The sequence below is a fragment of the Anabas testudineus genome, chromosome 8, assembly GCF_900324465.2.
Source record: "Anabas testudineus chromosome 8, fAnaTes1.2, whole genome shotgun sequence".
Classification (NCBI taxonomy): domain Eukaryota; kingdom Metazoa; phylum Chordata; class Actinopteri; order Anabantiformes; family Anabantidae; genus Anabas; species Anabas testudineus.
The window spans coordinates 543,425-554,172 of record NC_046617.1 but is presented as its reverse complement, the minus strand read 5'-3'; the positions used below and the strand labels follow the sequence as shown (position 1 = coordinate 554,172).

At 36.1% G+C, this 10,748-nt stretch overlaps 1 protein-coding gene across 3 annotated transcripts in view; it reads right to left on the bottom strand.

The window, feature by feature from the left end:
• Window positions 1–8,282: 8,282 nt before the first annotated feature.
• rbfox1 (RNA binding fox-1 homolog 1) overlaps window positions 8,283–10,748 on the bottom strand; it is a 122,289-nt gene continuing 119,823 nt past the window's right edge. For 2 of the 3 annotated variants that reach the window (XM_026362334.1, XM_026362405.1), the window contains exon 12: window positions 8,283–9,128. In XM_026362334.1, the coding sequence (XP_026218119.1) occupies window positions 9,006–9,128 (123 nt within the window). In that variant the 3' untranslated portion in view covers window positions 8,283–9,005. The remainder of the gene's footprint in view (window positions 9,129–10,748) is intronic. The other variant, XM_026362490.1, reaches the window with a different exon arrangement.

Sequence of the window (10,748 nt, the reverse complement as noted above, 5' to 3'; positions counted from 1 at the left end):
CACCTGATTGTGTTGGACGATTTCATCTTCTCTGCATTCACTCGTCTGGAACTGGTGAGAATATTTGCACAGTAGTGATATAATAGAAATATGAGCATCACAAGGCTGACTCCAAATATTTTCCATCAAGGTAAAAACAGCAGCACCATTAGCTTTTTTAAAAACCCTAGGGACAAGCTTCAGATGAAAATCTTGGCTAATCAGATTTTTCTGCAGCAGAAATCCTATTTTCAGAATCAGAATCAGAATCAGAAACATTTTATTGCCAGGTGCGATAAAGGACATTTTACAGCACTAGGAATTTGTCCTGATGTTAGGTGCAGACATAGAATAGAATAGCAGGGAAAACAAACAAACAAACGTAAATATGCATATTCACAGTCAGTTGGGAGGGGGGGATTTGTGCAGAGGATAGCTATAATGATGCAACGGAAACCGCTCATGGCCTAACAACTCACCTGCTTTTAACTTTTTCTTTAAGTGTAATTGTTTAGATCAATTCAGATATGTTTTTTTAATTTCAACAAAACTTTAGACACTTTGTTTATAGGGAAAACAATTCCACCAAAACAATTTCAATTTCTATAATTTGAGATTTAACTACTTTAGCTTTTTTCTGCATACATTCAGCTCTGTTAAAACCCATCCTATTTCTCTTCACCTAATTTTTTAGCAGTGTTTTAGATTTTTCAGCAACTTTCAGCAATTTCTGGGGGAAATAATTCAGCATTACAGCTATCAGAATGTAGTTTCTTTTTTTTTTTCCAGGAGACTTTAATTACTCAGCGGACACCATATAGAGTAATACAGAAAAAACACATGTGTTTGATCACTTGTGTGTGTGTGTGTGTGTGTGTGTGTGTGTGTGCACATATCAATCTGGAGTAATTTTGGACCACTCCTCTTCACAAAACACTTTCAGTGTAGCAATATTCTTGGGATGTCTGGTGTGAATGGCTCTCTTAAGGTCATGTCACAGCATTTCAATTGGGTTGAGGTCAGGACTCTGACTGGGCCACTCCAGAAGGTGTATTTTGTTCTGTTAAAGCTATTCTTTTGTTGAATTACTTGTATGCTTTGGATCATTGTCCTGTTGCATCACCCATCCCCTGTGGAGCTTCAGTTGGCGGACAGATGGTCTTACGTTTTCCTGCAAAATGTCTTGTTAAACTTTGGAATTCATTTTTCTATCAATGACAACAATCTGTCCAGGCTCTGAGGCAGCAAAGCAGCCCCAAACCATGATGCTCCCTCCACCATGTTTTACAGTGGGGATGAGGTTTTGATGTTGGTGTGCTGTGCCTTTTTTTCTCCACACAGTGTTGTGTGTTTTTTCCAAACAACTCAATTTTGGTTTCATCTGTCCACAGAATATTTGCCAGCAGTGCTGTGGAACATCCAGGTGCTGTTTTGCAAACTTAGGGAGAGTAGCAACAGTGCTGAACTTTCTCCATTGGTAGACAATCTTTCTTACCGTGGACACATGAACATCAAGGCTTTTGGAGATATTTCTGTAACCCTTTCCAGCTTCATGCAAGTCAACAATTCTTGATCGTAGGTCTTCTGAGAGCTCTTTTCTGCGAGTCATGCTTCACATTAGGCAGTGCTTCTTGAAACAAGTAAAGCCAAAACTTGTGTGTGTTTTTAAAGGGCAGGACAGCTTTCAGCAACACATCCAATATCATCACAGTGATTGGACTCAAGGTTGGGTCACTCCTGGCTCCAATTAGCTCTTGGAGAAGTCATTAGGCTAGGGGTTCACATACTTTTTCCACCCTGCACAGTGAATACAATACAGGAGTTGGGGTGATATGTATCACATGTATCACAATAATCTTGATCTTCCCATATCCATATCTTCATTTCAGTGTTTGCCATAATAATATCACAATTTCACAGACAATATCATGTTCTAAACTTGGCCATTGTAGGAACATAAATTAGTTGTTAAGATAGATAGATAATTCTATTGTTGTTGTGGATTATATTTAAATGCTGCAGTGAAACAACAATCTCTCCATCAAAATTATGGTCATAGGCAGGGCTTCTGCACTATACCGTGTTGTGTGTACACATGTAGGATAAATTGAAAATCTGAGTCTGAGCATCTTATCAGTAAGAAAAGAAGAATAACACTCTCTTTCTCTCTGAGCATTTTCTCCTGAATTTCAGAATGAATATGCAGTTTGAATTATAGCTCCATGACATGACTTCATGAAGCATTAATTATTGATCACCTGTGTCTGTGCTAGTGAGAAATGATTACCGTCTATAGTGTGAACCCTTCATCAAATTTAAACATTTATATTGCTTATTTTTCCGTTTAACCCCCAGGCTATTTTTTTCTAATTACACTAATCAAATTCAGTTGGGGAGTAATTCTTCTCATTGCTTGAACTAGAAAGCAGGGGTGACATGCATATTTCATCCCAAAGTACTTTGTTTCCAGTGAGGTGAAATGATGCACAATGGCATTTAGGAAATAAAAGAGAAATAGAAAAAAAAACAAAAACACATCTGTATGTTTAACCAATTATTCATAGAACATATTAATGAAATAACCCCACTCTAACCTTCAAAGATGTGTTCTGATTGGATAAATAAAAAGAAATTTCTAGAGATTTTATTAAACTGTACTGTTATTTCCCATGTGCACATCCAAACCAATAGTGAATGTCTCTCACCAGCAGGTACTCTGTATGTGTTGTCATTCTGAGGTCATAAAATACCTGTCAGGTTGTTTGGAGGACACTAGTTTTAAACCCTAACCCTAACCCTAAATCCTAACCTTACCCTGGCTTTTTTGCACCTAACCCTAACCCATTCTTTGTGCGTAAATCAACCAATTCCATGATGTTAATGTTCTTATCATTGTTGTCAAGATACACTGCCACCATCATTCCCACAGTGTAAAACAGAGTTTCAAGATCATCAAATATACACTAAAGTCTACCTTCAGTGTCAGTACCAGAAGCCAATGACATTACCTGATGCTGTGGAATGGGAGCATGTTGAGTCACACGTTCCTACAGTATCATGAACACACTGTAGTTAATTTTGGCTCAACCTCATTCTGCTGCCACAAATACTCACTGGATGAAATGTTTATTAATCCATCACTGAAAAAAGTCCAGAAAAATACAGTTTCATCCTTTTTGTTCACTAATGCCTGCAGTAACCAGTTGATTAAGAAAATTTGTGATTTTTTTTTGTTTTGTTTTGCAAGTCTTTTCATTGCCAATTTTTGTTTTGCTCAGAAACTCTTTGAAAAAGAAACAGAGCATTTTGAGAAAAGAAAACTTTATTGATGGTTATTGGTTAGTGGAAGAACCATAGTACATGCACATACAATGACTTGGTAGGAAGCTTTGTTTTGAACAACAACACTACTGGAAGCAGAGCTTGTATAAAGTTGTTGCGAAATCAGACATTCAGCATAGTGAGGACTACCAGTCTTCCAGTCCCTGACTGATGGTCCTCATATACAGCACACAAACGAACCAACAGTGTCAAAAGGCCCTGAGGTCCTTACTGCTGCCTTTTTTTTTACATAATGTGATGCATCAGAGAGTAGTTCCTATCTAAATACAAAAGGGAGATATGTAATGACACCACTAATTGGTAATAGTTGTAAACAGAATGTGGCCCAGGAAGTGGCCCGTAGGCTGGCTTGCAATGCAGCCGTAGCCAAGCTCCTGTTGCCCAAGTAGTGCTTTTCAAATACACTACGGATTTATTCCATTAGCTTTTATTTACATCATAGATTAGCCAGTTCACAAATAATTTATTTCTCATATTTATTGAGTATTGTAATATTCAAACAGTTACATTTCAAAGAATAAACTTAACTCAAAGTTTCTAGAGCTCTAGAAAATAACAGAAAGGATGTCTAAGAATGACATGAGAGAAAGAATCAGAAGTTGCAAAATGACAACTACATCACTAATATGTCTAAGGTTTATGTGAAAATTATAATGTGCAAAAAATGGCACAGCTGATGAAAAGCAGATGAACGGGAGTATCTACATTGTGATTACATTATTGTAAAGAGTTAATAAAAATCAAAATATGATTTGATAGAAAATAAGATAGCTTGCCCTAACACCTCATCTACTTGTCTAAATCTAAAACATTATTCCATTGTATATTTCATATAAGAGAACATTTTCACTGCACAGTTCAAATATAATACATTGTTAGATTATTATACTTTATCCCCTTTAAATTTTAATTATGAAAAAAATGACAACACAAAATTAACAAAAAGATAAGATAGACATTGGATTTAGCCACTACATATTAAATAATAAAAATCATGTACCAATGAATATTTTAGAAGTTTATATTAAAAACACAAAAAAACACCTATGTCTGGATGACCAACACTGCTCAGTATTGAAGAAGATTAGTACCTCAAAACATTTCATGTTTAAAATCTAAGTCAGAATTCTGGGATCAAAGTTTTTTGGCCTGGGATGCTGACATCTACTGCAAAACTCTGCAATTTATCTTCTTTTTCCCCCTGGGAATTACTCTTTATAGCCTCTAAGAATGTGGATTAAATAATTCACTGTTTAGGTGCCATGACAATATTTTTTGTCATAACCTGTCATTATTTGATGTAGAATAGACTACATACAAATGCTATATATGTCCACCACAACCTTTGGCTTCAAATGATGTAAGATCTATCCATGAGTCAATAAATATACAGTCTGCATAATGTGCTGACTCACAGCCCTCTCCCTAAAAAGGAAACTATACAGCTGCGATTGCAGCTTTGATTGTTTACCATTGTTATGGTTTTCTTATTGTATTTGGAGATTACGGTAATTGCTTTACCTCAAGATACACAGATACACAGATACAGAAGAGTAGAGATGAAATCAACAGAGAGTCACATTTTGTCATTTAACAGGTGAAACTTGTTATAATAAAGAATTGTACAAAAATTCTAAGAATTTACCAGAAGCGCGGCAGACATTTTCTTGCAAATATGACAAAGTATTTCATGATTGTGAAATGTTTCTTGTGTAATTATGCAAACCTTTCTGGTAAAAATGTGGTTTCTGTGCAACTAAACTACAATAAACTATAAGTGATTCCATTTTGTAGGGAACATTCTGCAATATGTTGTGATGCAATGCATTTGTTAGAGTAAAGCACCACATTTATTGACAGAGTTACAATGGGATGGTTGGGGTGAATGGTGGGCATACCAAAAGCTCAACAGACCAAAAGACCTAAGTTTGACTCTAGAATCCTGTGTTGAAGCACACAAGAAAAGCATTTGGGTTAAGGTTAAGAGATAATCATGATTTTGTTTAAATAACACAATATTCCCCTAACCTTAACTAAATGCTGCAAGGGCCTAAAATAACCATAGCAAATTTTGGGAACCCAGTAAATTACAGCCTGATAATTACATAAAAATTACCCAGTAGTTTTTTGACTGATTTAAAATTGATATAACAATTATAACAAACAAACAAAAAAAAATCCTTCTATACCATGTTTTATTTAAAATATGGTGTTACTATTTTACAAGATACAATAAGATACAATAAAGCTAAACATATACCTTAAGTTATTAAAATTTAAAAGTCCTTTTTTAATAGTGTACAAACAGCCAGGTGAGTTTATTACATTTTACAAGCAATTTTATCACACTAGCAACTGATTAAAATTTTGAAACATTTGCTGGGTAGTTATTATGTAATAAGCTGTCATTTAATAGGTCACCCAAATGCTTTAGTCACAAAAACTAGATGTTATATATTTTCAGCAATATATTTACACAAATTTGCACTGGAATATAAATGCTTTTCATTTAGTAAGGCTATGTTTTTCTTTTATTTCATACAGTTCAATGGTCCATTATCTATTTTATCAGCCAATACATACATTATGGCTTGTGGGTCCCTACTCTACCTACCAGTAGGCACAGTAAATGGTTATCATAAACTGGACATTTGTTGTCATGGTTAAAATACTAAAATGTAAAGCTACAACTATGTTAAATTTAAGAACAAAAACTAGATTATGCATACAGGGGTGTGAAAAAGAGTTTGCCCCCTTACTGATTTCTTATTTTTTTGTATGTCTGTCACACTTTAATGTGTCTGATCATCAAACAGATTTAATTATTAGTCAAAGATAACCCAAATAAACACATCATGCAGTTTAAATGAAGGTTTTTATTATTAAGGGTAAAAATAAATCAAAAACAACATTGCCCTGTGTGAAAATGTGTCCCCCCCGTTAAAATGTAACTTAACTCTGGTTCATCACACCTGAGCTCAATTTCTCTAGTTGCACCCAGGCCTGATTGCTGCCATACCTGTTTACAATCAAGAAATCACTTAAATAGGACCTGCCTGACAAAGTGAAGTAGACCAAAAGATCCTCAAAAGCTGGACATCATGCCGAGATCCAAAGACATTCAAAAACAAATGAGAAAGAGAATAATTGGGATTTATCAGTCTGAAAAAGGTTATAAAGTCATTTCTAAAGCTTTGGGAACCACAGTGCGCAGCAACAACTCATCCAAGAGGTCACAAAAGACCTCACAACAACATCCAAAGAACTGCAGGCCTCACTCTGCCTCAATTAAGGTGAGTGTTCATGACTCCACCATAACACAGAGACTGGGCAAAAATGGTTTGCATGGCAGAGTTCCAAGACAAAAACCACTGCTGAGCAAAAAGAACATAAAGGCTCGTCTCAGTTTTGCCAGAAAACATCTTGATGATCCTTAAGACTTTTGGGACAATTCTCTGTGGACTGACGAGACAAAAGTTGAACTTTTTGAAAGGTGTGTGTCCCATTATGTGTGGCATAAAAGTAACACCGCATTTCAGAAAAATAACATCATACCAACAGTAAAATATGGCGGTGGTAGTGTGATGGTCTGGGGCTGTTTTGCTGCGTCAAGACCTGGAAGACTTGCTGTGATAAATGGAACCATGTATTCTGCTGTGTACCAAAATATGCTGAAGGAGAATGTCCGAATCCCATTGAGATGCTGTGGCGAGGCGGTTCATGCTTGAAAACCCTCCAATGTGGCTGAATTACAACAATTCTACAAAGATGAGTGGGCCAAACTTCCTCCACAGCGCTGTATCACTCATTGCAAGTTATCGAAAATGCTTGATTGCAGTTGTTGCTGCTAAGAGTGGCCCAACCAGTTATTAGGTTTAGGGGGCAAACACTTTTTCACACAGGGCAATGTAGTTTTTACCCTTAATAATAAAAACCTTCATTTAAAAACTGCATATTGTGTTTACTTCTGTTATCTTTGACTAATAATTAAATTCGTTTGATGATCAGATACATTAAAGTGTGACAAACATGCAAAAAAATAAGAAATCAGTAAGGGGGCAAACTCTTTTTCACACCACTGTATATTGGGGATTATAGTTCTGGTTGAAGTAGGGTTGCAGTGACTTTTAGTTTGAAATTCTGGTTTCAAAGTTTATTTTTTTTCTCTCGCCAACATTCTGCATATATACAGAGCTGGTAGAAGTACACAAATTCAATACCCAAGTAAAAGTGCATTATTTTAAAACTGGTTGGAAGTACACAATTATAAGTACTCAGCTAAGAAAACAAAGCATGTTAAAACAATAAGACAAATATTGACTGGAAATTAAACCATAATATTACATGAGCACATTTTAGTTGATTATATTAATATAAGAATCTTTATCAGCGAAAAGGTACACGTAACTTAATAAATCCTGTGGAGTAAAAGTAACAATGTGAAATGAAAATGGTACCTCTTATCTGTATTTAGGCACAGTATTTGAGTAAATGTAGTTAGTTAATGCATCTGCATGTGAACTTCTAAATTGTGTCACCACCTGTTAATTTGGTTTATGTGATATTTAATATGACCACATGTATGGATAGTAATAAATCTACTGGCCTGCTGGTAGATGTCTATGGAATTATGTAATTATCACTATGATAACAACTGATAACTGACCATTGAATGGCATAGTAACAGTCAAATGAGCTGTCTATTATCAAGCTAAACAACGTCCACAGTGGACCAACCTGACATACCCATGGATGAAGAATATTTGATGGACAATGATTATGCTTGAAAAAGAGATATATTCATATTATGATATTAATTATAAGACACAAAGTAATGCAAAATAGTTATAGTTTGTTATGTAACAAACAAGAAATTATGCAATTATTCTGGTTTGTCTAAATCAGTATGAGAATGTTATATTAAGGTTTGTGTCAAAATTAAATAGTTTTTTCTTAAGATAATAAGATAAAAAAGTCTTGATCTCAGGATCATAGACTTTAAAAATAGCAATCATTGCTGCTCCCAGCTTCCCTGACAAACCCATTCAGTCCTTAAATGTTCAGACATGAACTTGTTTTCAAGGCTTCTTTACTTCCTCTTCCTCACAAACCAAAGGAAAATCTATCATAAAATGAGGAAGTACCAACGGAAGCTGAGATAAGTAAAACAACAGCAGTTGAATAGCATAGTCACCTTAACACTCTTACAAAACATAAAAACCCCAAAGTGTGACTCTGACTTATCATACAGGGTTAGAGGTCTATACAATCCCTAACAAATGTGATAAATATTTCCTCTGTATCCTAATCATAACTCTAGCAGCTCTCTATTAAGTACCATGGAAAAACCTCTACAGCTGATAATCTATGTTTAAATCTTTAGAAATTAAAAACCCACAATATCAAAATACACAGCACAAAATATCTGAGGTATAAGATGAAAAATATCAGCTGTCATTTTATTTGTATTCTTTTTTGTTTTTGTACTTCTCTCTTAGGAGATGCTGAAATGATGCACAAACTGCATGTATTGCAATACCCAGGCCACAGTAACGTTTCTCTTCTGACAATGCGTTCTCCCTCTGTCACTTGGTCACACATACAGGCACACACACACAACATACACGCACGCACACACTTTCTTTCTGTCCCATTGGAAGGTTGAGTATAAGTTGGAGGTGTTGCTAATAGGGTGCGAAGCGGCTGTAGCCTCCCCGGTATATACTAGCCTGGAGAGAGGACAGCACCAGCCCCACGTCATCGGCATGGCTCCGAGTTTTGGCATCTGTCAGCGGGGCGAATGCATTCTGAAAACAATGATACACACACACAGAGGCACATACACCTATGAGAAAATGCAGACACGTAAACACATGTTCATAAAAACAAACATGTATACTTACACAAAGGCATGGAAACACATTCACATAAAGATAGACACACACAAACCCTCAGTAACCCCCCTTAGTCCTGTTCAAACTACCACTTGAGTTACATTAATTTACCGTTATTCCAGTGCAAACCCATGGGGGATGAAAAGACCACCCAATGACCGGAGCAACCATCATGCAGCAAGAACAGCGAGACGCTTCATGCCAGGAATACATGCCAACAGCTATGTGAAAGAAATCCAGTCAATACAACTATGAAAACATGGAGAAAAAATTAAACAAAGGAGTCAGGACTGACAGGAGGGGGCCATTTGAATCAATAATGTTTTGAGTGTATCATGCTAGTTCTCACTAGGTGCAATTATTGGAGAGCGAAGCATTTGCAGTTTGTAGATAGAGTAATTTCAAATATTTGGGGAAACGTGCAAATTTTGCACTTTAGAGAATACTTAAACAGTTTTATCTCTCAGTGTGTAGATGAAACTGTGTTTATTTGTACATTTTTCTATGAGAAATATCAGTGCTGGTATTTGCTTAAACATTTCAGATAAGTAATAAAGTTCTCAAACATTCTGGAGGACACATTTGACATTAGGCTTCAGGATTATTGCATCTGATCAACTTTTCTAACCTAGACAACTAGCAAATATTCAGGAGAGCTTCAAATGTGTTAGGTTAAGCAGCCAATTATCTGATCTGTGCATAAGTAGGAATAAGAATCAGGAACAGTTAAAAGGACATTAGATCAGACAGCGGTGTGGAAAAGTGTTTAATACTAGACAAAAAGGGAGAAATACAGGGACACAACATACTCTCCTCCTGTCCCCCCTCTTTGTCTACACTTCTACACTATAAAGTTCTCTTGTTTGGCTGACAACAAATTTGGCAGAAAACTGTAACAAGGTTTCAAGTATCTACTACATCCAATAACTCAGTCCTTTTTCTTATAGGTTGTGCATAGTCCAATTTTGCAAATCTGTACCTGTACCCAAGCTTTGTACTGGCCTGGTCCTGATATGCACACTTATCTATAAATTAAGCTGACCTCAGCAGTTAAAAGTAGACTGGCCACCCCAGGGGTGTCTGTCTTGCAAAATGATTTCTGCAAAGATTGCTCTCCTGTGTACTTGCTCGAGTCTCCTCAGAGATCACTTCTTCGCCCTCAGAGCAGAATTAAAGGAGCCGGAATGTCCCTCATGGTGGAATGGACAAATTTCTTTTTAGTTCATAAAATCAGCAATTTGTTGATAAATAACTAAATATGTGAGCCTGGCTTTCACAGTTAACAGCTTTGAAAGTGTTAAAAAGTTTCATCACTCTTTCCCCTCTTTATTCACTTCTTTCTTCCCTCACTTCCTGCCTGTGGCTGTGGCACCACAAGGGATGTAATTATCAAAGTGAGTAATTATTTCATTACCAGGGAGTGTGGGGTGAGTGGTATCCACCAAATTAGAAATATAATAACTAACATGGACTGGGCTGCCAAGGCATGAAGACATTCATCACCTTTTACAGGCGGGATTAATGTGGCATTTG